The sequence below is a fragment of the Paroedura picta genome, chromosome 5 (assembly GCF_049243985.1).
Source record: "Paroedura picta isolate Pp20150507F chromosome 5, Ppicta_v3.0, whole genome shotgun sequence".
In the NCBI taxonomy this organism is placed as follows: domain Eukaryota; kingdom Metazoa; phylum Chordata; class Lepidosauria; order Squamata; family Gekkonidae; genus Paroedura; species Paroedura picta.
Window position 1 is genome coordinate 114,778,528 of NC_135373.1, and position 27,882 is coordinate 114,806,409.

Below are 27,882 nucleotides of genomic sequence, written 5' to 3' on the forward strand. Positions count from 1 at the left end.
GCTTTTAAGTGGGCTTACCTCCGCCATGCGTGGGGAAATGTAGTTGCTCCAAGATGGCATTCACTGCCCAAAGGAAGTAGCTGATGATTCCTTAAGACTAATGGTCTGCTGAGCTTCAAATCCAACACCTTTGTCTCTAGGGCAGTGGTTCTCAACCTGGGGGTCGAGACCCTTTTGGGGGGTCAAACGACCCTTTCACAGGGGTCGCGGCAGGAGGAGCAGCTTGGCCGTTGTCACTCCTCCTGAAGGCACCCTACTCAAGGAATTGTCCCTACTCAAAATGTTTATGTTCTTGATTTAGTTAATAAGTTTATAAACTGTTCATGTATTTAAAAACTGCACAAGTTGCAGATTTAGGTAAAAATGGTTCTCAGATTTAGGCAAACTTTTTCACTGGTACAGTCTGATGATGGTGAAGAATATAATTAATATGCACAGTACTCCTTTGTAAGGAAACACAGAGGGAACAAAAAGCCTGCCTGAGGCATGTAGAGCTGTAGTGAATCCTGTTCTTTCCAGCAAGTAGGCAGTGAATGTGACATTGCTAGGAAGTCACATAATCATAGAGTTTGAAGGGGCCATACAGGCCACCCAGTCCAACCCCCTGCTCAATGCAGGATCAGCCTTAAGGATCCAGGATAAGCATCTGTCCAGCCGCTGCTTAGAATCATAGTCCTAGAGTTGGAAGGGGCCATAAAGGCCATCTAGTCCAATCCCCTGCTCAATGCAGGATCAGCCTTAAGGATCCAGGATAAGCATCTGTCCAGCCGCTGCTTAGAATCATAGTCCTAGAGTTGGAAGGGGCCATAAAGGCCATCTAGTCCAATCCCCTGCTCAATGCAGGATCAGCCTTAAGGATCCAGGATAAGCATCTGTCCAGCCGCTGCTTAGAATCATAGTCCTAGAGTTGGAAGGGGCCATAAAGGCCATCTAGTCCAACCCCCTGCTCAATGCAGGATCAGCCTTAAGGATCCAGGATAAGCATCTGTCCAGCCGCTCCTTAGAATGATAGAGTCCTAGAGTTGGAAGGGGCCATACAGGCCACTCGGTCCAACCCCCTGCTCAATGCAGGATCAGCCTGAAGCATCCAGGATAAGCATCTGTCCAGCCACTGCTTAGAATCATAGAGTCCTAGAGTTGGAAGGGGCCATACAGGCCACCCAGTCCAACCCCCTGCTCAATGCAGGATTAGCCTGAAGCACCCAGGATAAGCATCTGTCCAGCCACTGCTTAGAATCATAGAGTCCTAGAGTTGGAAGGGGCCATACAGGCCACCAAGTCTACCCCCCTGCTCAATGCAGGATCAGCTTTAAGGATCCAGGATAAGCATCTGTCCAGCCGCTGCTTAGAATCATAGAGTCCTAGAGTTGGAAGGGGCCATACAGGCCACCAAGTCTACCCCCCTGCTCAATGCAGGATCAGCCTTAAGGATCCAGGATAAGCATCTGTCCAGCTGCTGCTTGAAGACTGCCAGTGAGGAAGAGCTCACCTCCTCCTTAGGCAGCTGATTCCATTGCTGAACTACTCCGACTGTGAAAACAAAATCCTGATATCTATCTGGTGGTAATAGGAAGCCCTGCGATTCCATCTAGCCAGCTCTGGCCCAAGGAGTTGCAAATACAACGTCGCTTCCCTCCCCCACCCAAAGACTGTTGCTTCGCTTCCTTTATGACTTAATCCTTCAAGCATAAAGGAAATGCCCAAACATGTCAAAAATAAGTGGAATGGTCTTTGAAAACATCAAACGACTGGGTCATCTGAACCTAGCTTGCCATTGTCCACTATAAAAGTCACTCTTTCCGATACGGCTTCTGTTGTGCAGTAACGGAAGCAAGTTTATATAATGCATGCCATGACCTGGATAGTCCACATTAGCCTGATCTTGGATGCTGAGCAGGGGTGGCCCTAGTTAATACTTGAAAGGGAGATGGGCAAGGAAGCCCTGGGTTACTGTGTCCCTCTGCTCATCTATTGCCTTGAAATCCCCACAGTCGGCTGTGTCTTGACCGCCCTTTCCACCCCCACCAAGTTTACAGAGCTGCAGATTGGTTTCTTTCATGACGCCGTTTCCTCGATAATGTCCAGTTTACAGGAATGAATTTGTGTGACCCTGTTCAAAGAAACAACAGATTTCTGGAGTAAAAACCTCAGAATTCTGCAGGAAGAAGGTTTTGACGCCTAGAGGATTCTGGCGTGAAAAATTTCCTCTCCGTTAATATTCCTGTTCTTGTTTGTAGATCATTAATCTTTTTGTAGCTGTTATCATGGATAACTTTGACTACCTGACACGGGACTGGTCAATTCTTGGGCCTCATCATCTGGATGAGTTCAAACGTATTTGGGCTGAATATGATCCTGAAGCTAAGTAAGTTCCCAGAAATATTTTAGAGAGATAAACTTGCAAAATGTCTTGGGTTTTGAGAGCCAACATGATGTAATGCAGGGGTAGTCAACCTGTGGTCCTCCAGATGTCCATGGACTACAATTCCCACGAGCCCCTGCCAGCAACGCTGGCAGGGGCTCGTGGGAATTGTAGTCCATGGACATCTGGAGGACCACAGGTTGACTACCCCTGATGTAATGGTTAAGAGTGGTGGACTCTCATCTGGGGAACCAGGTTTCATTCCCCGCTCCTCCTCCACATACAGCCAGCTTTTGGGCTATTCACAGTTCTCTCAGAGCTCTCTCAGCCTCACCTAGCTCACAAGGTGCATGTTGTGGGGAGATGAAGGGTTGGTGATTGTAAGCCACTGCAAGACCCCTTCAGGAAGTAAAAACGAGGTACAAAAACCTAGTTCTTCTTCTCTTTTTCCCAAAGCTTGCCATTCTGATAGTTACTTAAATGTACATTTCACCAGAACACAATTTAAACAAATCTCAGTATCAATCAATATATCTAATTCCAAACAAGGCCCTATCTGCAGATATTTAAATCCATGGGTTAGGAACACACTGAGAAAAGAGATTTTTGTCCAAAGAATTGTCACCCCGCAGGAAATTTCTTCAACCAAAATCTGCCCTCCTGTAATTTAAAACCACTAGACTGAATCTGGATTTCTGTAGCCACAGAAAACATGTCTTGGGCTTCTTCCATGTGACAGCCTTTCGGGTGGTCGTGTTCCCCTCTCTCTTCAGTTCCTTCAGCTTTTCTTTACAAGGAATTTCCCCCAGAATCCACCACCACCACCATTTACTGCTACCTTCTAAACCCATTGGTTGTCTGTATCTTTCTAAAAGTGTGGTGCCCAGGATTAAACACAGAGAGAACAAAGCACATCCCTTCACCCTTGTCCAAGCGAGCCTGCACATTTGAGATAGTTCTGCTAGTGGCTGAAGCTATCAGAACCCAGCAGTTACAACTGAGAGTAGCTACAAGCACTTTGCAGATAAAGGAATGGGGGCAACAGAGCCCATATAGGAACAAACTTATCAGTGGTTTATTTTTAAGGCAGACTTATTTATTACAGTGCATTTTACACTCTATGCGACAGGTTATTTTTTGCACCTCTCCCCACAGGGGCCGTATCAAACACCTAGATGTGGTGACACTTCTGCGTCGGATACAGCCTCCCCTGGGCTTTGGCAAGCTCTGCCCTCACCGTGTGGCTTGCAAAGTAAGGCGGTACTTCCCAAATGTTTTGCTAAGTGATGTGCCGACAGAATTTTAATGTTTGTTTTCAGACTTATCCCAAGCATAAGCCTCTACTAAAAAGGCATCTGATAATATTCTATAAGCATGTTACCTCTAAGGCAGGGTTTCCCAACCCATGTACTGGGGGTACAGCAGTGTACCTCAAGAGCCCCTCGAATGGACCACATTACAGGGGATTCCAAAACGGCAGCCACAGGACTGTTTCTTCCCTTGCGGCTGGGATAAGTTGGTCCAGTTCATCTTCAGTTGAGGACCACCAGGGATGACATCTGAGGGCCACTGCTACACCTCCACATTTTTTGCTCCATATACAAGTTGCTCAGAGGCACCTAAAAATTTAGGTGTCTTGTTCCATGTCCTTTAGGACAGTGTTCCCCAACCCCCAGGCCGTGGACCGGTCCCGGTCCGTGGATCCCTCAGTACCGGGCTGTGGCAGGGGGGAGGGAGGCATGGGCACTGGCACGCAGGCAGCCGTGCCTCCCTCCCCCCGCAGCGCAGCACGCCCACACCCGCACCTCCCTCTCCCCCCTGGTCCCCGGGCCTCCCTCTTCCCCCCCCCCCCCGGTCCCCAGCCCAGAAAAGGTTGGGGACCACTGGAGGCAAAGAGCAGTGAGAATTTCTTCCAAAAAAAGTGGTTGTGTCATGTCATGTAATGGATACTTCCATTTCCCAGTAGTACACTGAGGGGTTTTACTGAGGACTGAGAACAGTACCTCTTCTGAGTCCTCTTCGAAGAGAGTGTCCCAGATGAAATCTTTTTTAAGTGCTGGGGAAGAGAGCTACCACCACTTAGTCATTGAACAGAGGAGGAAGACATAAGATGGGCTGGCGATGCATATCCAAATCCCAGCTCTAGAGGTTTCCAAATTGATGTTTCTGCACCCATCCGTAGTGATGTACTAAAACCACAAAGAAGTTAGCAACTGAGAGTTCATGACAGATTCTAGAATCAGGGAATGGAATTCATATTCCATCCTGCCCTGCAGCCAAGGGCGGTTTACATAGAACGTAGAAGAATATAAGGATAAGCACAGTGTAATTCAGTAGTTGTCAAACAACAGTATGTATCTGATGCGAAGGGGGAGAGGAATAATTCCAATACTGTCACCAATCTCCTTGTGTAGTATCACAATTCCGACTAATAAAAGGTGATCAGACAATTTATGCCAGGGGAAGGGGTTCTAGGGGTAGGATATTCAGTAATTCTAGAAACCAAGTACGGGAGCCTTCAATAATGCCCATTTGTTGCCCCGAAGTACCAAAACTAAACCTAGACTGCTTTTTCTTTTTATTGTATATTCTGACTTTGTCCTTTAGCATTTGGGTTGCAATTATATTTTCTGTTATGAGGCAGAAACCAAAATTTTTAAGGCATATTCAGGCTGCGGCATTGCAGAATGATCACAATGAAGGAAATGCCCCAGGAAAAGACATGAATGTCCAACTTGAATGGCCAAGCACATTATTAATTAATATATAATTCATTTGGTATCCATGTTGTATTTTCTCTCTTTTCCTTCCCCTATAGCGCCTTGTCTCCATGAATATGCCACTGAATTGTGATGGGACTGTCATGTTTAATGCCACTCTTTTTGCACTGGTCAGAACAGCACTGAGGATTAAAACAGAAGGTAAGATAAAGGCTTGGAATATCTGACAGGCTTTTGCATCGTGCTTACGAGTCATGAGGAAGGACAGACAGAAGAAAATTTGCTACCATGGGGTTCAGAGTTCTTATTTTGCAAACTTCAATCCAGGTTCAACATTAAAACGAAAAGTTTGCTTTTCAAAGTCAGACTCTTTAACACCTGAGAATCACCAGACTTGAGCATCAACCAGAATGTTTCTCAGACCTTTACACCTGAGCAAGTCACTAGCGATCAAGGATCTAAGAGGGGTTGGGTAGCATTTTGGAGGGAGAGAGGGAGGGAGGGAGAAGGGTAGGTAGGTAGGTAGGTAGGTAGGATGGATGGATGGATGGATGGATGGATGGATGCATGCTAAAACTCGAGTAACAACTATTTGATAAAACTGAACAGTAAACTGTCATTATTTATTTAAATTCTTTTCTTCCAAATTGTCAATGATATTTTAAAATAACAAGATTACAATAGTCAAAGCAACAGCATAAAAATATGAAATAACAGAACCATACAATTATACAACATAGTAACAAAAAGAGCATCAGGTATAAACAATGGAAGTAGCCTAAAATATATGAAACAGCATCTTCAAAGCAAAAAAAAAAATGTTTTTCAGTGCTCAGAGGGTACAGCTTCTATCCTGTTCTAAAGCCTGATATTTCTTATCCCAAAGGGTTAAAGAATGGGAATTTATGGTTTGGGATATATTTCAGTTTATGCATAGGGATACCCGTGCCTGTCAGCATTCTGCTTGTTGGTGGTGGGGTTGTTCACACGTTTTCTTCAAATGGAAGTCCCCTCATGGAAGCCTTTTAATTCTCCTGTGGTCTAGGACAGCCGATGATCCCCAGGTCTTCTCTCAGTGCTATGGTCTGTCCATTTTTTTCTGCCCGTGGGACTTCCTGCCTCCAATACCCTCTTCCTTCTGCTGACTGTCCCTCTACTGTTGTCATTTAATAATTGTATATGGACCTACTGTTGTCGAGATTCCTCAGAAGGATTATCTTTGGACAGAAAAACCTAACCTAAAACTGGGAACAAAAAATGTGTCATGGGGCAAAAAAAAAATATCCCCCAAATATATCTTTTATCAACAAAATGCCCAGGAAGAATAGAGTGGTGCCGGGCAGCTGGCTATGGGCAGGGGATTGCAAACCTGCGGTACTACAAGAAATAAACCCAAAGCCCACCTCTGAAAATGCAAACATGGAGACCAGGGCCTCTGCACGTGCTATGGAGCCTGTGGTTCCAGGGGCCCTACAGTGCTGTACAGTTAAGGGGGATTTCACAGTGTGATTGTTAGGAGGTCTTCATACTTAAGTTGATTGTGGACCACAAAAACAATAAAAGGGCCCTGCAAACCCTTAATCTGGCTCTGGTGCTATGGGCCTGGTAAGTTTCCCTGGGAACAGGCATCCCTTGAATTACCCCAATGCAACAGGATGTGATCTACTTGAGCAGGTCCATATGCATTGGCTATTCAGTATGCATTGTACATATTTTGTTGCTTTCTACGTATCTGCATGAAGAACTTAGATCCTTTTGCCTCCTCCTCTCCCATGTTGCCTTGTTGATCCTGAAGATGTGTGTTTCTTCATGCATCTTTCTTGTCTATTCTTCACCAGTATTTTCATAGAACCAAGGTTCTTTCTGAAGACGCTATCTATCTGCAGTTTCCTGTTTTAAATAGCTGTACATAACTGGGACTATTTCATTAATCCTCTGAATACCATTTCCTCTGGCAGGTAACTTGGAACAAGCCAATGAAGAGCTGCGTGCAATCATCAAGAAAATCTGGAAGCGTACAAGTATGAAGCTTCTGGATCAGGTGGTCCCCCCAGCAGGTGGTGAGTGTACCTGTCTTTTTAGCCCTACTGACTGTCTGTAATTTACTGCCTATCTTTTATGTGAAAATAAAAGCTGCTGCCAGTAAATAGCGGGTTCTCCATCTTTAGAAATTTTTAAGCAGAAGTTGGATCGCCATCTGACAGAGAGGCTGATTCTGTGAAGGTTCAAGGGGGTGGCAGGTTACAGTGGATGAGTGATAGGGATATGAGTGTCCTGCATGGTGCAGGAGGTTGGACTAGATGACCCAAGAGATCCCTTCCAACTCTATGATTCTATGATTCTAGCTGTTTATCAGATGAACATGATAAATGTTTTCAGCTGCTTCTTTGCTTTTTTTCCCCCAAATGTCCCTACCTAGATGATGAGGTGACTGTTGGGAAGTTCTATGCCACATTCCTGATCCAAGAGTATTTCCGGAAATTCAAGAAACGCAAAGAACAGGGCCTTGTTGGTAAACCTTCGCAACGAAATGCACTTTCCCTCCAGGTAAGAAATGGGCACCCAGAAGGCCCATACACTTAAGTCTCACTGTAATCAAGAGAATTAGAGTGTCTTTCTGTCCATTGCTAGGATGTACTAAGGCAGGGGTAGTCAACCTGTGGTCCTGCAGATGTCCATGGACTACAATTCCCATGAGCCCCTGCCAGCGTTTGCTGGCAGGGGCTCATGGGAATTCTAGTCCATGGGCATCTGCAGGACCACAGGCTGACTACCCCTGTGCTAAGGGACCTGAGTCTTTAGGATGCATGGACTCCCTCCAGAACCATCTCAGTAGTTAATCTATAATTATTTTAAATATTTTTAATTCATTTTTCTCCCCTGTACAATTCTTGGGTGGGGAGTTAATTCATTAGGAAGCAGAGATCCACAGAAATATTGACGAGACGCAAGATTTTCAGATGGCAATAAATGGCCAAGGAATTTGATTGAAATTTTCACTTCAGTATTAAAGCATCCAGTCTCACTGGAAGTCACTGAGTCTGAAGCGTAGATCTGTGTCACTTTTATTTCTCTTAGCTGCCAGTGTACTAAACTGCATTTTTTTTCCAGGCTGGTCTGCGTACATTACATGATATTGGGCCAGAAATCCGACGGGCTATCTCAGGAGACTTGACTGCCGAAGAAGAATTAGACAAGGCCATGAAAGAAGCCGTTTCTGCCGCCTCTGAGGATGATATCTTCAGAGTAAGTGCTTTCTCTGTTACCTCTGTTAACCTATGAGGTGAAAAGATCACCAGAAATGAGACCTATGGAAAATCACGTGCTGATCCAACATGCTTAGTTACAGACACAATAAAGGTAAAGGTAAAGGTATCCCCTGTGCAAGCACCGGGTCATGTCTGACCCTTGGGGTGACGCCCTCTAGCTGGCAGACTCAGTACAGGGTGGTTTCATGGCAGACTCAGTACAGGGTGGTTTGCCAGTGCCTTCCCCAGTCATTACCGTTTACCCCTCATTTTACCGACCTCGGAAGGATGGAAGGCTGAGCCAACCTTGAGCTGGCTGCTGGGATCAAACTCCCAGCCTCATGGGCAGAGCTTTCAGACTGCATGTCATATATATATATATATATATATATATATATATATATATATATATATATATATATATATATATATATATATATATATATATATATATATATATATATATATATATATATATATATATATATATATATATATATATATATATATATATATACATACACATACACACACACACACACACACACACACACTGAAATTTTAAAGCACTGTTTTAAACATAAAAACCTTGGATGGCAAGAGCTGGTTTGCCAGTGCCTTCCCCAGTCATTACTGTTTACCCCCCAGCAAGCTGGGTACTCATTTTACCGACCTCGGAAGGATGGAAGGCTGAGTCAACCCTGAGCTGGTTGCTGGGATCAAACTCCCAGCCTCATGGGCAGAACTTTCAGACTGCATGTCTGCTGCCTTACCACCCCGCGCCACAAGAGGCTCATACAGACACAATATGTAATAGTAAACTTGATGGCTTGTTTCAGTCATGAAAGGAGCAGCTCAGGGCCACCAATGGACAAGAATGGCTTGATGAGGATGATAATTACAATTTTATTTATTTTATTTATTATGATGATGATTTTATTAATTTATCTTCAGACAGTGAAACAGGGGATATAAAAACCAACTCTTCTTCTGACAGGTAGACTAGCAAATGCATATGGTGAATTCTTTTTTAGTCATGCTTATGTATCTTTCTTGCTTTCTGGAGCAGCACTGTTGCCCCTGCATCTATGCTCAGGAAATATAGGGAAGGTGTTCTTAGGGCACCTGATAGATGACTCCTGTCCATTCAAATCCAGTGTCTCATAGAGGCAGAGTAATAGCCTGCCTGGGTAATCAAGAGAAATTTCTAATGGTTGGGAGTCATGGTCCTACTGGCCAAACCAATTTAACTGTAGCCCCAGTGACTTTACACAATTAAACTACAAATGCAATGCTTTGAATGGCCACTCCATAATCTTGTTGTCAAAATCAGCCCCATGACATAAAATAATGATAAAATCATTCTAGAGCAGTGGTCCCCAACCTTTATTAGGCTGGGGACCGGCAGGGCATCGGGTCGCGCCCGCAGGGACCGCGCCCGCGCGGGCCACGCCCATGCTTCGGGCCGCGCCCGCGCCCGGCCGCGGGCCGCACCCGCGAGCCGCGCCCGGCCGCGCCCGCGGGCCGCACCCACGGATCGGGCCGCGCCCGCGGGCCGCGCCCGCGGATCGGGCCGCGCCCGCGGGCCGCGCCCGCGGATCGGGCCGCGCCCGCGGATCGGGCCGAGCGGGCGCGGCCTGCACGGGCGCGGCCCGGCCCTGATTCCCTGCCCGCCCTCCCGCAGTAAGTAGCTTCCCGGGCCGCAAGCTTGCGGCCTGGGAAGTTTTTTACTGCGGGGGGGGGGGGCGGGGAGAGGGAGCCGCGGCCCGGCGCCATGGCCTTTGCGGCCCGGCACCGGGCCGCAGCCCGCAGGTTGGGGACCACTGTTCTAGAGAACTCTATTCAGCAAACACAATGGCAGATGGGATTAACGTCTTTACGGTCTGAAATAATGCCATTTTATATATTATATATGCTGAGAAATACTCTGTTTTACTCATACTTTTTTGGATTAATTTTTATAAAAGCCTTTGGCTATATAAAATAAATATAATACTAAATACTACCTGCCCAACATTGCTTGGAAAAGAAATCTGCCAGAGGCTCCTTCTGAGAAGCCAGCTATGGCCTAAATATTTTCCTCATATCCATGATTTTTCCCATGAGATGCATCTGGTAGATTTACAGAAAAATGCATATTTCTTGTCTGCTCAACAAGGATCCGCACAGGAAGAAATTGAAGAGATATTCTCTGTCTGACACCTTTGGGACTAGGGCCTAGTCTGCACACAATGGATAATGCACTTTCAATGCACTTTAGAAGTAGATTTTCCTGTTCTGCACAGGAAAATCCAGCTGCCAAAGCACATTGAAAGTGCTTTATCCTATGTGTGCAGACTAGGCCTAGGTGTATTAGGGCAGGGGTAATCAACCTGTGGTCCTCCAGATGTTCATTGAGTACAATTCCCATAAGCCCCTGCCAGCATTTGCTGGCAGGGGCTCATGGGAATTGTAGTCCATAAACATCTGGAGGACCACAGGTTGACTACCCCTGTATTAGGGTACTGGATTCTCTAATGGAATTCTGAATCTTTGTGTCCTGGTTTTATCTCTTTTGTGTTTTCGTTACAGTTTTTGTGTTCTTTCTGATGGCTGTTCCTATACATTAGTTAAGCTAAGCAGCAGGAATGTAAAGGGTGGTTATACAGAATCCCACAGTTAGCCTAAATGTAAGGCAACTGCTGCAAATAGTCCGCCATAGAATCATAGAGTTGGAAGGGACCTCCAGAGCCACCTAGTCCAACCATCCGCCTCTTCAAACAATAATACGCCCTTGTGCAGGAAAGAATCCATTTGAATCGGCCGTTTCTTCATTCACTAAGAATACTTTCTCCATTTTCCTCGCAGAGAGCTGGGGGGTTGTTTGGAAATCATGTCAGCTACTACCAGAGCGATGGAAGAGGTTCATTTCCGCAGACGTTCACCACCCAGCGCCCTTTGCACATCAACAAATCCAGCAACAACCAGGGTGACACAGACTCCCCCTCCCACGAGAAGCTTGTGGATTCCACCTTCACGCCAAGCAGCTACTCCTCATCCGGCTCCAATGCTAACATCAACAACGCCAACAACACTGCCTTGAGCCGCTTCCCCAGCCCACCAAGGTACCCCAGCACTGTCAGCACTGTAGAAGGCCATAGCACTCCTTTGTCACCTTCTGCACGGATCCGGGAACCCCCGTGGAAGCTCGGCTGCAGAAGGTAAAGGGTGGCAGCAGAAGTCCTAATATTTATCATCAATGCAGCATCATTATTTATATATCTAAAGACCCCGCTTTTCTTCCCAAGGGGGATCTGAAGTGGCTTACAGCGTTATTTTCTCCATCTGCATTTTATCATTACAGTATCTCTTAGAGATAGGTTAGGCCAGGCTTTCTCAACCAGGGTTTTGTGAAACCCTGGGATTTCTTGATGGCCCTGGAAGGGCTGCCTGAATGGGTGAGAGTTAATTAATTTTTAATATATTTCCCCTCTTCTCCCAAAATGGCCTATGGTGGGACGGAGGGGGTGGGAAGGGGAGGGGCCACAGGTAGGCATTTATACAGTGACTAGCTTCAAAGCCCGTTCCTAAGAACGGGCCTTGAAAGGGCCCCCTCCCCTGGCCAGGCAGCTTAAGGTGGCTTTGGGGTGCAGCTCGTAGCCAGATCAAGTGGGGCAGGCGGGGGCTGGCCAGCTCGTTCTCAGGGCCGGGAAAGAGCTCCTTAGCAGGCAATCAGCAGGCCGGGAGGCCCTCGTCAGCAGGCCCAGCCTAGCAGGCCAAGAGGCCCTCGTTAGGAGGCCCTCCCCCACGATCCTTTGCTCAGGGCCCTCTCCCCTTACCTGCTGCGGGCTCCAGGCACTGAGACATCTGAGAGCAAAGAGGCTAGAATCTAGGGAACTGAGGGCGGGAGCTGCAGGGGCAGGGCCAATCATGGCAAAGCAACAATGGATAAGGACACGTCACAACCATATTCTGTGTGATTGTGCCACTTTGGGAGCTTCTTGATGCCTGAGGAATGTTTCAGGGGATTCTCAACTGTAAAAAGCTTGAGAAAGGCTGGATTAGGCTGACAGAGAGAGGAGGGGTGGGGTGGGTTGGGGGGGCTGGTTCAAGGTTGCCCAGTAGGATTCCATGACAAAGGGGAGATATGAACTTGAATGTCCCAGACACCACTCCAAAAATATCTTTACAGAACAAATGCATAAAAACTTATTAGAAACCTAATCCACTGTACACATATATGGCGGTGGGAAGTGTCGTCAAGTCACAGTTTATGGTAGTCTCTTAGGATTTTCAAGGTGGCAGATGAACAGAGGTGGTTTGACATTGCTTGCGTCTGCATAACAACCCTGGACTTCCTAGATGGTCTCCCATCCAGGTACTAACCAGGGATGACCATGCTTAACTTCTGACATCTGATGAGATCGGGTTAGCTAGTGCTATCCCGGTAAAGGGATTTCTTCATATTGATAGAGGGGGCTGTTGGCCCAACTCAAAAATGTCCACCGTGTACAGATCCACTTTAGTCTCAATCTGTCTTTTCCCCCATAGACCTATATAATGGATGGGAATGATTCTGTTCCTTTGGACAAAGTGCATCCTTGCCTACAGGTTTATTGAGATGTTTTCTTCCCCTTCTTTGGGTTATATATTTGGTGCGTTTCATAGCAGTTCACGTCCATATGGCTGAGAATGGACTGATCCTGCGTTGAGCAGGGGGTTGGACTAGATAGCCTGTATGGCCCCTTCCAACTCTATGAGTCTAATGAAACTGGCCTGTAGCAGTTAGATTTGTTTGGGCAAAACGATATGCGGTCTCTTAAGAGACAATAAACCTGTACCATCTAAATAGAGATGCCAGTCTCCAGGTGGGACCTGGGGATCCTCCAGTTTTACAGCGCAACTCCCAGCAACAGAGATCAGTTTCCCTGGAGAAAATGGCTGCTTCGGAGGGTGGACTCCATGACATTATATTAAATTGAGGTCTCTCCCTGCCCCAAATCCCGCCCACTCCCAGCTCTACCCCCAACGTCTCCAGGTACTCCCTAAACCACAGCCGGCAACAGGGTTTTTCCATTGCTATGGCAAAATATACGTCAACTTTATTTGTATCTCCTTTCACAGTAATCTCTAATTCTGATAACCATCTTCTTTTCCTTCCCATGCTCCCTTGTGAACTAGGACGCATTACTATGAAGCACTGGGGCGGTAGGTGCTTCTTGCTGCATGATACTTAGAATACATTAATGCCAGCTTGTTAAACGAAACCGCTCTTTTTCAGTGCTAAGAGGCCAAATAAGAGGGGGAAATAATTTCAGTATCTCAGACACGCTAATGAAGGAGTTGCTGTAATGTAGGGTGTCCATTTAGAAGCATGTATTAGCTACTCAGAGTATGTTTCAATCACTTTTTAACTCAGGGGTCCCTGACCTTTTCACTTTGGGAATTCTGATGCAGAGCAATAGCGGAATGTCATGGCGGGAGGTCAGGCATCTGATAAGAACTCTTCTAACATTTCAGACGGAAGCTCTGTTTAACCGGAGGCCTTTTAAAGCGAACCTAAAAATATAATTTCTTGCGTACACGCAGTAACACAGTGAATATCCTTGCACAATGGTGGCAGTTGTGGCTGAACCTTCCAAAAACTTGGCACAGTGATCAAGATTGTTGGTGGTCCTACTGGTCAAAAGTCCCTCCTCTCCCCCTTTCTAAAAAATACTTGTTGGATGCCAAGGAAGGTGCTGGCAGGGGACCCCTGTTTCAACTAATTCAGGAGGCATTGCGAGAGTGGTGTGGCATAACTACATGTTACGTGGGACTGGTCCTTTTTATGTTGTTTTTATTGTAAGCTGCCTTGAGAAGGACTCTGAGGGGGCAGCACAGAAATAACTAACTAAATAAATAATAGTTGTCCAGTGCGGCACTACCCGAAGAAGTCACAACTCACAATTCGATATAAAATCATCGTCCCCTCTCTTGCCTCAAATTCCAGTGACGCTGAAGAAGGGCAAATTAAGAGCCTCCTCTCTGGGGGAAATACTGAGGTTACCAAACAAACAGCCAAATACTGTGCCATAGCATGCAAGGTACTACAAAACTGTGTTATTGGACATTTGCCTTAGGCAATCCTGACATGTTTTTATAGTTTTATGTTTATGTTTTTATTGCTGGACATTTTTACATTGCCATGATTTGCTAGATAATGGCTTTGTCGGTTGTGCCGGTTTTGTAGCTGGCTTGGAGCTGTATTACAATCAATTTAAATCTAAAGCAGTGCAGCAGAATGGGTGAAAGGAGTCCAACTGTTTCCCCCCGGTTGTTTTCCGGATCAGTGGCCACACCCACCACCCTACCAGATTGCTCTTTGCCCTGAGAGGAAAAATAGGTAACTGCATTGTTCTTGTTGGTGTTGTTAGGTGCGAAGTTGTGTCCAACCCATCGTGACCCCATGGACAATGATCCTCCAGGCCTTCCTGTCCTCTACCATTCCCCGGAGTCCATTTAAGTTCACACTGACTACTTCAGCGACTCCATCCAGCCACCTCATTCTCTGTCGTCCCCTTCTTCTTTTGCCCTCAATCACTCCCAGCATTAGGCTCTTCTCCAGGGAGTCCTTCCTTCTCATGAGGTGGCCAAAGTATTTGAGCTGCATTGTTCTACCTAGGGTCAACCAGTAGCTTGGGATGGAGACAATATTGATCAGACATAGCAATCAGATCTCTTGTGGTCCTGCATGACACAATGAAGGGCTGAAGCAGGGATGGCCAAACTGGCTCTTCAGATATCCATGGACTACGATTACCATGAGCACTTGTCGCATGGATATCTTGAGACCCACAGTATAGCCACTCCTGGGCTATATGAAAGGATTGTGTTACCCTACATCAGGGGTAGTCAAACTACGGCCCTCCAGATGCCCATGGACTACAATTCCCAGGAGCCCCCTGCCAGCATTCGCTGGCAGGGGGCTCCTGGGAATTGTAGTCCATGGACATCTGGAGGGCCGCAGTTTGACTACCCCTGCCCTACATAATGTCTTTCCAGAGGTTCACTGTCACACAAAAGATTATTGTATAGCATTAGTCCACAGCATCTCCCAATATTCCTCATCACTTCTAAACCATGATTTTTCTTTTGTTCCTTAGGTCCTGTTCAAGAGACAGCCAGGTGGCTATTGTTTGTGAGGAGGAGCCTTCTCAGGAGGAAGAAACATATGATGAGCAGCTGAATGAAGAAGTTGAATACTGTAGCGAGCCAAGCCTGCTGTCTACGGACATGTGAGTATTTCACTGCTGAAGCAAAGCAATGTTGAAATGGAAGCATTTGTGTTTCTCTCAGCTTCCACAAATTCAAAGTCAAGAAGTGATGCTATCATTACACTGGCTTCACGTCCATTCGGACCAAACCTGTGCAATTTGTGACTCTTAGAGCTAACACATCCCTTTCAGCATGTACAGGTAGCTCATCGGTGCATCCATAAAATCCAGAGAGACTCAGGTTAGAATCCGCACTGTACCATGGGAACTTAACTGGGTGACCTTGGGCCAGTTATGTACCCTCAAGCCTAACAGGTTTGTTGTGAGCATAAAGTGGAGAAGGGGGGAATTGTGCAAACCACTTTTGGTCTCTACTGAGAAGGTTACGATATAAACTAACTAAGTAAGTAGCTTACTGTTGCATCAGTGAACTTACTTGCTTTGATGTCTGTCTGGGCCTGAAAATGTGTCAATTGTCAAGAACTTTGAGAAGCACAATGTATGGTTTTGGATTGTGATTGGTTTGAATGACCATAAGGTGTACAGGCTGCATTCAAGTTGATAGGTGACTTTGCTGTTGGTCTGGCAGAGCAAATTCACTTGCCCAGTAGTGTCCAGATTTCCAGGAGGTGTTGGGTCATACAAGTACTCCCCAAAATAGTGGCAATCAGGACACACCAAATGCCACATTATTTCTCAGAGTATATCTTGGAGTAAAGCTTGGAATGGTGACAATGCAGACATAGGGAAAGGATAGGTTGGTAGTGACCACGTGGGATCATAAATAAGCAGTTTAGCATAGAATGCTCTAACAGCCCTATAATGAGAAGGCAAGCGAGCTTCAATGCTAGTATATGTGTAAGCGAGGGCTGGCTAACTTGGACCTCTTTGTTTTAAAAAGAGTCCTTTTCCATTATAGGCTCTCATACCAAGATGATGAACATCGACAGCTTACTCCTCCTGAAAACAGCAAAGGAGAAGAGAAGATACTCTCTCCCAAGAGCGGGTTCCTGCGTTCCTCATCACTAAGTAATATTCCTAGCATCTAATGTAATACATACCTTGGCATATATCACTAAGAGTGACAAGTTTTGCTTTTTGTTGTTTATTTTCTTCCTTCAATAAATGAAAGTAGGCCTGTTCAAATTGTTTATTTGAGAAGATGTTAGGTGTATACTCAAGAGCCTCTTGTGGCGCAGAGTGGTAAGGCAGCCATCTGAAAGCTTTGCCCATGAGGCTGGGAGTTCAATCCCAGCAGCCGGCTCAAGGTTGACTCAGCCTTCCATCCTTCCGAGGTCGGTAAAATGAGGACCCAGCTTGCTGGGGGGTAAACGGTCATGACTGGGGAAGGCACTGGCAAACCACCCCGTATTGAGTCTGCCATGAAAACGCTGGAGGGCGTCACCCCAAGGGTCAGACATGACTCAGTGCTTGCACAGGGGATACCTTTACCTTTACCTAGGTGTATACTCAGAAGCGGTTTATCCTAGTAGCACATGTAGGATGTGCTATGGGCCCCGTGGTTTCAGGGGCCTTGTGGTGCAGTACAGTTAGGGGGCCTCAGCAATTGTTAGAGGGGAGGGGGGTCTTCATATTATGTGGCTTGTGGACCACAAGAACAAAAAAAAAAGTTGATATGTGTGCTCCGTTAGTAACTGAGTATTGCTCATTGAGAATGTTTGCAGACAACAAGCTTCTAAGTGTGAATGTTCCCTTAGATACAGGGGCATTGTGCCCCAGGATCTAAGAATTTTCTTTAGCAAAATGAAGCTGTTAAAGGTAAAGGTATCCCCTGTGCAAGCACCGGGTCATGTCTGACCCTTGGGGTGACGCCCTCTAGCGTTTTCTTGGCAGACTCAATACAGGGTGGTTTGCCAGTGCCTTCCCCAGTCATTACCGTTTACCCCCCAGCAAGCTGGGTACTCATTTTACCGACCTCGGAAGAATGGAAGGCTGAGTCAACCTTGAGCCGGCTGCTGGGATTGAACTCCCAGCCTCATGGGCAGACAGCTTCAGACAGCATTTCTACTGCCTTACCACCCTGCGCCACAAGAGGCTCTAGAAGCTGTTAGTTGCTTCCAAAGCTACAACTAACACTGGGAGGGGGCTCCTTCAATTACTTGTGCTGTGAATTTGTGTTGTGAATTTCCACATTCTGCAGGGGGTTGGACTAAATGGCTCTGGAGGTCCTTTCCAGCTCTGTGATTCTGTATTGGCCATATGAAGCAAACCTGGGCTGGAGACTGCGAGTGTGTCTTCTAACCCATCTTATAGTTTCACCCTCACGCTTCTGTGCATTTGGCCTTTCAGACCGAAGAGCATCCTTTCACCTGGAATGTCTAAAAAGACAGAAAAACCCAAGTGCGGTCGGCCCACAAAAGACAGTACTACCTTTGCATCTGGTACATCAACAGGTAAGACTTCTTTGCCACTAATCACCTTGCTGTGGGGTGTCACTTCTCTGGAATGGCCCACTAGCGAGCCTGTAGAATAAACTCAGCTCTGGTCCTAGACAGCAGGTGGCAATCAATCATGGTCAGGAGTTCCAATTTGTCAGCTTGACATCCCAACCTGGCCCTTTCCTGGAATTGTTGTTATCACTCATGCTGTTGTAATTTTGGTGCTTGAAATACCTCTATTGCTCTCCATTGAGTATTAAATTTGAAGCTGGTTAGGAAACTGCAGCTGGTGTACAATCTGGTGTACATAAGGTAGCTGGGGATGGGCACCAGGAGCACCCCATTTTGTATTCTTCTATGTAACGCTGCTCCTATCTTTGCTCAGCTGCACTGGCTGTTTAGCTCCCAGGTTCAATTCAGAATGTTGGTTATTCCCCTCAATGTTCCAGGGTTTCCCAACCATGGTACCAACGTACCATATGATACCACAAAGGCCCCTCAATAGTACCGCAACATGGGGGGAGGGATTCAAAATGGTGGCTGGGGAGAGCCCTCACATCCTATAAAAGAAATAGGGTTTTAATTTTTTTTTAATTCTGCCCGTATTTGGGCATGTTGATCCGTCCCCTCCCCAAGTGGTCAGTGATGGGCCTGGAGGGGGTGGGAAGGGGAGGGGCCCCAGCCATTTAAACCTTTGCCACCCAAGGCTCCTCTCACTTCTGGTTGGGGGGAGGAGTCGTGGCAGGAAGGCATGGCCAGTTTATATCACTTCCTAATACCTCAAAGCCTGAAAAATATTTCAGTGGTATAGCCATGGTCAAAAAGTTGAAAAAGGCTGCCCTATATAATATGGGGCAATTATACCTGAGGATTGTTTCCACCCACATGAACTCTTGCATCTGTTAAGATCTTTTTTTGGGGGGGGGTGCTTCATGCTTTGTCTTTCTAAAGCCGCATTTTAATGATTGCCTCTAGCAGAGTCTTATCAACGCCTGGAACGTATCTCGAGAATCCTCTTCCCAAAAGTGCTACGCATCCTTCCCTTGTAAAACTTATGTAGCAAACAAAGGTGTTTAATTTTGCCTTGTGTTAAAGAACTGATTTTGAAGTGTGTGGGGGGGGGGCTTTTTTGCAGCACATTTCCTCATCATGACATCTTTAAAGCCCTCTTGGGGCCAAACTAGATATGACAGCATCCATGGGTCCGACCACGGGGGTCTGTGTGCAGCTGGGGGGTCTGTGTGCAACTGTTCCAACACGTGGAAAGACACCGGGTTGGAGGGACACAGGTGTGCCTCAGCCTGCCTCTGCTGGCTCTGAAGATTTGGACAGCTTCATGGACTCCTTGCAGGAGTGTTGGAAGGGTTTCTGAGGGTTTCACCTCCAGGAGAACTGAAAGAAATGTCCCCCTGTCTTGCAGGAGGTCACATTTGCAGAGAGATTGAGCCCACTGCCATGTGGTGACTGCCCTCCAGTAGACAGAGCCAATTGTTGGTTCCTGCAATCAACTGCTGGTGAACATTGGGGAAGGGATTCTAGCTTGAGGCTGGAGGCCTGTACTGTGCAGGCTGAGGTCCCACACCGGGACTTGATCAATTCTCTAATGCCACTTCTTTGGGCATGCAGGGCAGCCCAGCATCCGGGACCCCAGCCACGTTTCGTTCCACTGATGGGCCATGGGATCATTCAGAGCTGTGCCATTTACGGTGCAAAAAAACCTAGCGCTTATTCCTTTTCAGAATACACTCACAGCCTTTACCACAACTAAGGGGCAAATGTTGCTGGCTTGTTGAATGGTTCTTTTCTCCCCTTAAAAAACAACAACACTACACTGTATTGGAGGGAAAGGAGGAGGCCAGTGGAAAAAGGTAGGAAGCTAAGACAAATGCTGGCCAAGGAGCACTATAAAGCGGTACTACACAATTATCCCTGAAGGAAGAGGTGGAAGGAGTCTCCCACCATGTTCACAGGAAACGGTCCTTGCTTCAAGTCCCCCTGAGAAGAATCATCCAGTCAAGGACATCTGCCTGCTCTTAGTGAGCAATGAAGATTTTTAAAATAGAGCAGCAGAATATTAAAGCAATGTCCTCCAAGTCACGGGACCAAGGTCCCCAAAGTCTGAAATTATTTCAGGCCACCTTATACTATTTCTGCTCTATAATGTGTTTCAACCTGCTAACCACTGTCATTTCTTTATCTTCTGCTTCTCCCTTGCAGGCGCTAGCGGTTGCAGGGATGAGTCCTCTTCTTCAAAGACGCCATTCGCCTGTAAGGGCCACTCGATCGTGTGCCACGCCCCTCACGACGCCGTGTCCGCAGAGCTGGCCGCAGCAGCCCCCTGAAACCTTACAGCTTGATGGGGAAGAACCTAATGAAAAACTCAATAGTAGCTTCCCATCAGTACAGTGCAGCGCCCTCTATTCTGATGGCACTAGCTTGGGCAGCACTCGGAAAGTGAGGCCCGTCTCCCTCACGGTCCCCAGCCCGGCCGCAGAGTGCGGGAGGCAATTTCACGGCAGCGCTAACAGCCTTGTAGAAGCGGTGAGTTTTTCTTTTATGTATATCTTCATTTAAAATATTTGCATTTCAGCTTTTCATCCACTCAGGGCCCACAAAATAGGGAATTGTTAAAAGGACATTTTTAAAAATCATCTTTAAAAATAGTACATATTGAATCATAGAGTTGGAAGGGGTCATACAGGCCATCTAGTCCTACTCTTTGCTCAAGGCAGGATCAGCCTAAAGCAGTGGCCCCCAACCACCGGGCCGCGAAGGCCCAGGCACCGGGCCGTGGCTCCCTCTCCCCGCCCCACCCCCCCCCCCGCAGTGAGAAACTTCCCAGGCCGCAAGCAAAGCGGCCACCAAAGCAGCCGATTAGCTTGTGGCCCAGCAAGTTCTTTTTGTGTGGGGGGGGAGGGAAGCATGGCCACTGGCGTAAACGCACATGCACGGCAGGCCCGCGCATGCACGTTTGTGCCATGTACTGCTGCAAGCGTGCACGCGGCGCGTTTGCGGCCGCACATGGCGCAAATGCACATGCACGGACTTGGCACGCATGCGTGCATGCACGAAATTGCCATGCATGCGCGTTTGCGGCCACGCATGGCACAAACATGCATGCACGGACCTGGCACACATGTGCATTTGCACATGGGCCTCCGCGCATGCGCGGTGGCCAGATCACCCCCCACACCGGTCCGCAGCCTTTAAAAGGTTGTGGACCACTAGCCTAAAGAACCCAGGATAGGTAGCTGTCCAGCCACTGCTTGAAGACTGCCAGTGACTGCTCACGCCTCCTTAGACAGCTGATTCCACTGCAGAACTACTATGGCTGTGAATTTTTTCCCCTTGTAACTAGCCGGTACTATTCTACACAGTTTCTACCCATTACTGGGGATCCTATCCTCTGCTGCCAGCAGGGACCACACTCTGCCCTCCTCCAAGTGACAATCTTTCAATCCCTTCCCCTCTCCTCTTCTCCAAGCTGAACATTCCCAAGTCCCTTATGTAAAAACAAACCTGAAAAGTCACTAAGGGATGCTAAGTGAAACAAAAATGGACTTGCACCCCTTGGCAAAAGGCAGTGATCAAGGGAGATAGTTGAATCTCCCTGGGAAGGAAAGTCCACAGTTTTGAGGTGATGTCAGTAATAGCTGTCATTATAGATTCAGGTGGGTAGCCGTGTTGGTCTGAAGTAGCACAACAAAAATTGAGTCCAATAGCTCCTTTAAGACCAACAAAGATGTATTCAAGGCATGTGCAGGCACACTTCCCCAGACAGAAAAAGGAAGTGTGCCTGCACACGAATGCTCACGCCTTGAATAAATCTTTGTTGGCCTTAAAGTTGTCATGATAAGAGCAGTAATAGCAAATCCCAGTATAAAGACGGGGTTGTGAAAATGCATGTATATTTTTAACCAAATAATACGGCACCTTCAAGTGGTGAAAGTGTTTCACATTCATCCTCTCATGGTACTCCTCGGAACAGCCGTTTAAGGTAAGTATAATTACCTACATGTTGCGATGTGCCTGAAAGAGGGGCTTGCCCTAGGCCAAGTAGCACCTTCATGGCAGAGGCAAGATTTAATCTGGGAGACTTTCTGTGTTGTAGCATAGCTCACTACTGCACCCATGTGTATACTTGGTAGAATTGTGAGGGCCAGTGGTTAATGCAGTAAAACTAATCTGACTCTGTACTGCACCCATATCTCAATATGGGGTGAGGTTGTTGAGGAAGAGGATGGAAGACGATGATCTTTTTACGGTAAAGCACAATACCTTCACCGCACTCACACGCAATGTTACAGCTAAGGAGCTTCGCTGATCTTGTTTTGCCAGGGCTAATATCGAGCAATGCTAACATCGGTCTCCACCCTTTTATCCCCCCTGTCTGATCCTCCTGGCTCATTGAAGGTCTTGATTTCCGAAGGACTGGTGCGGTTTGCTCAAGATCCAAAGTTCATTGAGGTCACGACCCAAGAGTTAGCGGATGCCTGTGAACTGACGATAGAAGAGATGGAGAATGCTGCAGACAATATCCTCAACGGTAACAGCAAGCCAAGCCCCAATGGCAAACTCTTGCCTTTTGTTAACTGCAGGGACTCAGGGCAGGACTGTATGGGAGAGGAAGAAGCAGCAGCCCAGAGCCCAGATTGTAAAAAAAGTCAAGAGGAGTCTAAGGACAGCAGGATTTATATCAGCAGCCTGTAGTTGCCAAGGCTGAAAGTAATGCTGGTTTTTTAATTTGTTTCAATGTTCCTAATGGGTTTGTTTCAGAAGTGCCTCACTGTTCTCGTGACCTGGAGTAACCAGAACAGCGTTCTTCATTCGTTTCTGTTGGGACGAGTCGCAGAGTTGGGTGGTGTAAAAGAGCTTTTCCAGAGTGAATATACAACCCCAGCATGTGTCCGTGAAGGAGAAGGAGGAGCGTGAGCACCCTCCTCCGTTCAGTCCCTGCACAAGGAACAACGGCTGCTTCCTGAATACGAAGGGAAACCTCAGCTTCCTGTGGATGGCCCTAGTCAAAAGGACACTGCATCAAACGGGTGTCTTTCAACTTTGCTTGTACAAAAAAAAAAGAAAAATCATTTTGCACATATTCTGTATGAGCCTCAACGTCTCCATAAAGCCAAGGCCCTTTTGATCTGCAAGTGGAATAGTAAGACTTCTGCTGTGGATCCCTGCACTTTGTTGAGGAGGATGAAGCAGAAGCTCGTAAGGGTACAGGAGATGCCGGTGGCAATATTGCAGATGCTTGTTGATAGAAATGCAGACTCCCAGGCAGTTTTCTCTGCCAACCAATCAGAGCTCAGGCAGTCTTCCTGCCAACCAATCAGAGCTCAGGCAGCCTGCTGCGCCAGCTGCTCAAAGAGCAGGAAGTCAGCTCTGCCCAATCGGAGTTCAGGCAACCCGCCCATTTCGAAGAGAGGTGGTGATGGGCTTATGTAGATCTCTCCTTGTTTTTGCCGTTTGATATTTTCTTGAAAGCATGTTCCGATTTTTATTTTTGAAAACCTTTATTTTATTGTATTTTTTTTAAGGGAGAGGGGTAAAGGAAGTGTTTACAAACAGTTTTGTAATCACCTACCTTTTATTTTGATTTTTTTTTCACCTTTGCAAATGTTTTGAAAAAGAAATTGGTTTGATTACGTTGTTCTATTTAAATTTTTGTTTTTCCTCCATTGAAATTTGGTAGATGCTGGTAATGATATTAGAAGAGTTTTGCCAACCATTATGTACACCAGGATTTGTCATTTTATTTGAAAATAACGGGAAACTCCTCTTTTGTTGTTGTTTTATAATTTAAAGAAGATAGTAGGCAATGCACTTGATATAGTCTTGCACATCTGAATGATCGATTTGGATTCTTTTTAATGCTAGGTTATTTACGGGTGAGTGAGCGATTGAGCAGGACTAAGTGAGAGAGCGAATGCACGCCTGGAAGTGTGTCAGCACGTACAGTTCTTCACTTCCTGGTAATAACTGCAGGAGAACTGTATCTGGGGTCATTTTGAGTGCAAAAAACAAAACAAAACAAAAAAACAAACCACTGTCTCTGCTTCGGAAAGGGGAATCAGTAACTCTTTGCATTTTCTGTTCCACAAGATATGCAAAAACAATGCAATAATATTAATTTTGAATACAATTTGTGAATTGTGTTGGCATTACAATTGTATAGAAAAAAAAAACCAAGGGGATTAAACATACAAAAAAAAAAGCGAGGAGCTACGTTTCGATATATTCCGTGTGATGTTTTATTGCATTGATAATGTTTCTGTTGAAGAAACCGTAATACTTGAATTCAGGTCAGTTTCCGTATTTTTGAACTATTTTTTTAAAAATGAATTGCAATTGTGCCAAGCGAATATAATGAATTAAGTTTGTTTAAGGGGGGGAAAATAACAATTCTTGCATATTTTGCTGCATGTAAAGTAAATCATTTCGTATTTGGAGTGTGCCAAGCTTTACCTTTGAACTTTTAAGTGCTTTTCTACGTGTGGTTGGGGGAAAATGGGATTCTAAATTTCTTTCTTTTTTTTTAATTTGTACAATGAACAAAGTGTACCTGGTGTTAAGTGACTATTCTGTAACCCACTGACAGGTTGAACGTTGACTGATTTTGCATATCTTGTGTTCACTTTCCTTTTTCTGCACTCCCCTTAATGTTCACGGTAATGAATTGGGATGGGAAGAGCATTTTGCATTCTGGCACTGGGAATGTTTACCCAGATTTCACTCCTTTCAGCTGTTTCTTTCAAGGATGGCAAAGTCCACAGGCCAGGATAGTCAGGTAGGACTGTCTCTATAGACTGGGCTGGCATCAGCAACTCTAAGAACGGTTGGGTGGGAGATCTGATTCCTTGTAGTATGGACAAAAATTCCTAGTAGAATAAATGAATTAAAATATTGACACCAAACAGGAAAGAACTATTAAGGAAGATTTTTTTTAAAGGCGCTAATCACATTTCACAGTTATGCTTCTGCCACATGAAATGTGTAGATGGTGCTACAGATGCTAGACAAAGTATTGTTAAATAATCCAGATAAACTGGAAAGGTAAACTGATAACTAAAATAAAATTAAATCAAAAAAATAGATACCTTGTCCACAGGAAGGAAGAACTTGAGGTACAAGATGTATAAGAACTCACAAAGTGGTAGTATTCCGAGAAATATTTAAATATGGTAAATTTTAAAAAATAACATTTAACATTCTGGTAACATAGCTAAAATATACTGGAAGTAATTGTCATTTTTAATACTGCTTTACAGGGATATTCACAACTGGACAGGCTTTACAAAATTATAACTGAAGAAGATAACTAATGCAAAGAGCCACTGAAGGCTACAGAGGGGGGGGGGTGGAAATGACTAATGGAGTCAAAAGGAACATCTTGACTGTAAACAAAATCAGGTGGCAACTGTTTACTAGGGCCCAAATCCAGAGATTGATTAATTCAACAGTGTAATACCGGAAATCACACTAGAGAGCTGTCAGAACAAACTGTTATCAGCATAAATCCTATTTGGTGTTACTGTGGACTAAAATGTACCTGTTTGTTATGGAGAAGTTAATAGACAATGGGTAAATCTTGCTGGTGCCAGCACAGTGGTAACTACTGCCATTTCATTTCAAGTGGCTGTAAAGCTAACGTTCACAGATAGATTCAAGTGAGTAGCCATGTTGGTCTGAAGCAACAAAACAAAGCTTGATGTCTAGTGCAGGGGTGGCCAAACTGTGGTTCTTTAACAGTCTATGGACTACAATTACCATGAGCCCCTGCCAGCAGCTCATAGTCCTTGGACATCTGGAGAGACAGAGTGTGGCCATCCCTGGTCTAGTAGCACTTTTAAGACCAACAATGCCCAGAATTAAACTTTGCCGGCCTTAAAGATGCCACTGAACTCATATTCAGAAAAAGAGACTGCAATGGGTGTGAGCAAAGAGCTACGGCCTCCTTCAAGTGGGGCAGGGCCCAAGGCATACTCAGTAAGGGGAAGGGGTGTGGGTTTGAATCCATAAAGTATAATTTCTTTTCCCTTTGTATTGGGCTTGCACACTGGATATTATCGCTGTCTTGCAGATGGAAGCTTTACTGAAGCTCAAGACTTTGCTAGAAGGTGGAGAAACTTTACTCCTTGAGCTTATCCACTTCTGCAGCTCGACACCTGTCTATCCTGCAGACTAAAGACATTCCTTGCAAATACCAAGACCTCCATCTTCCCCCCATTGCCTTTGGCCATTACCCCGCTCCTAATGGATGTGTTTATCTTTTCCATCCTTATTCTGTGCGGCTGAAAGGATGGGGGGAAATGGGATTGATGATCCAGAGTTGGCGTTCCCTTAGCCACAGAACTTTTCTGCATCGTCAGCCAGCTTCTTCAGGTGAATGCATAGAACCATAGAATCATAGAGTTGGAAGGAGCCATACAGGCCATCTAGAATCATAGAACCATAGAATCATAGAGTTGGAAGGGGCCATACAGGCCATCTAGACCAACCCCCTGCTCAACGCAGGATCAGCCCAAAGCATCCTAAAGCATACAATGAAGATGTTTATGGCTGCAACGATGCAGACGTTGCTGCTACTGCAAGGGATCCAACCTGGTTTATTACCCCCATCCCCACTGCACTGGAGTCTGAAAGGAGCACTATGTGCAGGACGGCATCTGCTTTGTTGTCTAACCCTGACCCTAGCCCCACCCCATCGATGACTAGGACGACGACAACAACAACAACAACAAAAAAGGGCAAATGCATTTTTTTTACATTTCTTGATAATTTCCAAAGCAATGTATCATTGCTTTCTTTAGACTGATGCCAATATAACAGTTGTATGGGTCGCAGCTAGGCTCCTGTGTCTTTTTCTGACTGAGATTTTGAGATCGTTCTGTGAAACATTTGTACTTAACGTGAAAATATGATTTGACCATCGGAGGGGCGAGTTTTCGAGAAAGTACACAATTCACTATCTGGCCAGAGCGGCTGAAATGTTCCTCTTTGTGTTTAATAAACATTTTAAAACAAAGACTAAAATATCACCTAAAGGAGGAGTCACATTTAAACCATATTCTGTAAGATTTTACATCTAGCTGTATTATTACACTTTATAGTTTTAACATGTAACATGGCTTAAGCATGAAACAGCAAGGTTAGATGAATGAATAGTTGTGGCTGATTATTCTCTAGCAGAACCTCTAGGGTGAGTTATGGCTTTACAATACAAAGTGAGAATTATTGCATATATTACAATTTCTTACATGTGGATTAATCAGGCATAACAGCCATCAATTAGAGTACCAAACTGCTGACATTTGCCAAACCACCCAACCCCCAGTTGCAGGGTGAAAAAAATGTGATGACAGCATTTATACAAAAATGTACCATGTATACAGGACAATTGTAATAATTTCAGGCCCAACTTCGTTTCACTAATGGCAATTTCAACTTAAAGTAACCCCTTTGAAGCAACTGGCATCATATAGATGCAAAACAAAGTGAAATGGGGACCATTAAAACGATACAGCTGGAAATAGTTTCCGGTGCAATAATTTTATGTCAGATGCACGATGAGTTAAGGTGTGGATAGCAAATCCAGGGATACTTCAGGATATTCTTTTCAGCAGGCAACTGGCCCCTGAGAAGGTATTAACTACACAATGAAACAACATGACTTCCGCAATGTTTTATCGAGATTAGAATCCAGGTAGAAAATACTGCCGTACATGTTAGGGCTACAAAGATGGGAAGGTTTGGTTTCTCGGCTCATTGACATAATCATGAAGGGGGGGGGTGGAAGCCACCGGAGCTTAGGTAAGGAGTCAGTTCCTATTTCTCTCACACTGAATCACTAGCCACAAACTTGTAGGTTTGCAATGGTATAAAGGGGGATGGTTTGGTTGCTGGCTGTGTAATAAG

General features: G+C 45.6%; 1 protein-coding gene across 33 annotated transcripts in view; it reads left to right on the forward strand.

Annotated features, from left to right (window-relative positions):
* Positions 1-26,992, forward strand: part of CACNA1C (calcium voltage-gated channel subunit alpha1 C) — a 611,497-nt gene extending 584,505 nt beyond the window's left edge. For 18 of the 33 annotated variants that reach the window (XM_077340052.1, XM_077340048.1, XM_077340051.1 and 15 more), the window contains 13 exons: positions 2,238-2,365; positions 3,518-3,614; positions 5,181-5,283; positions 7,041-7,142; positions 7,502-7,629; positions 8,194-8,328; positions 11,178-11,530; positions 13,491-13,517; positions 15,455-15,586; positions 16,485-16,594; positions 17,876-17,979; positions 20,182-20,505; positions 22,378-26,992. In XM_077340052.1, the coding sequence (XP_077196167.1) occupies positions 2,238-2,365; positions 3,518-3,614; positions 5,181-5,283; positions 7,041-7,142; positions 7,502-7,629; positions 8,194-8,328; positions 11,178-11,530; positions 13,491-13,517; positions 15,455-15,586; positions 16,485-16,594; positions 17,876-17,979; positions 20,182-20,505; positions 22,378-22,674 (2,040 nt within the window). In that variant the 3' untranslated portion in view covers positions 22,675-26,992. The remainder of the gene's footprint in view (positions 1-2,237; positions 2,366-3,517; positions 3,615-5,180; positions 5,284-7,040; positions 7,143-7,501; positions 7,630-8,193; positions 8,329-11,177; positions 11,531-13,490; positions 13,518-15,454; positions 15,587-16,484; positions 16,595-17,875; positions 17,980-20,181; positions 20,506-22,377) is intronic. The other 15 variants (XM_077340055.1, XM_077340056.1, XM_077340054.1 and 12 more) reach the window with 4 other exon arrangements.
* The last annotated feature ends 890 nt before the right edge of the window (positions 26,993-27,882 follow it).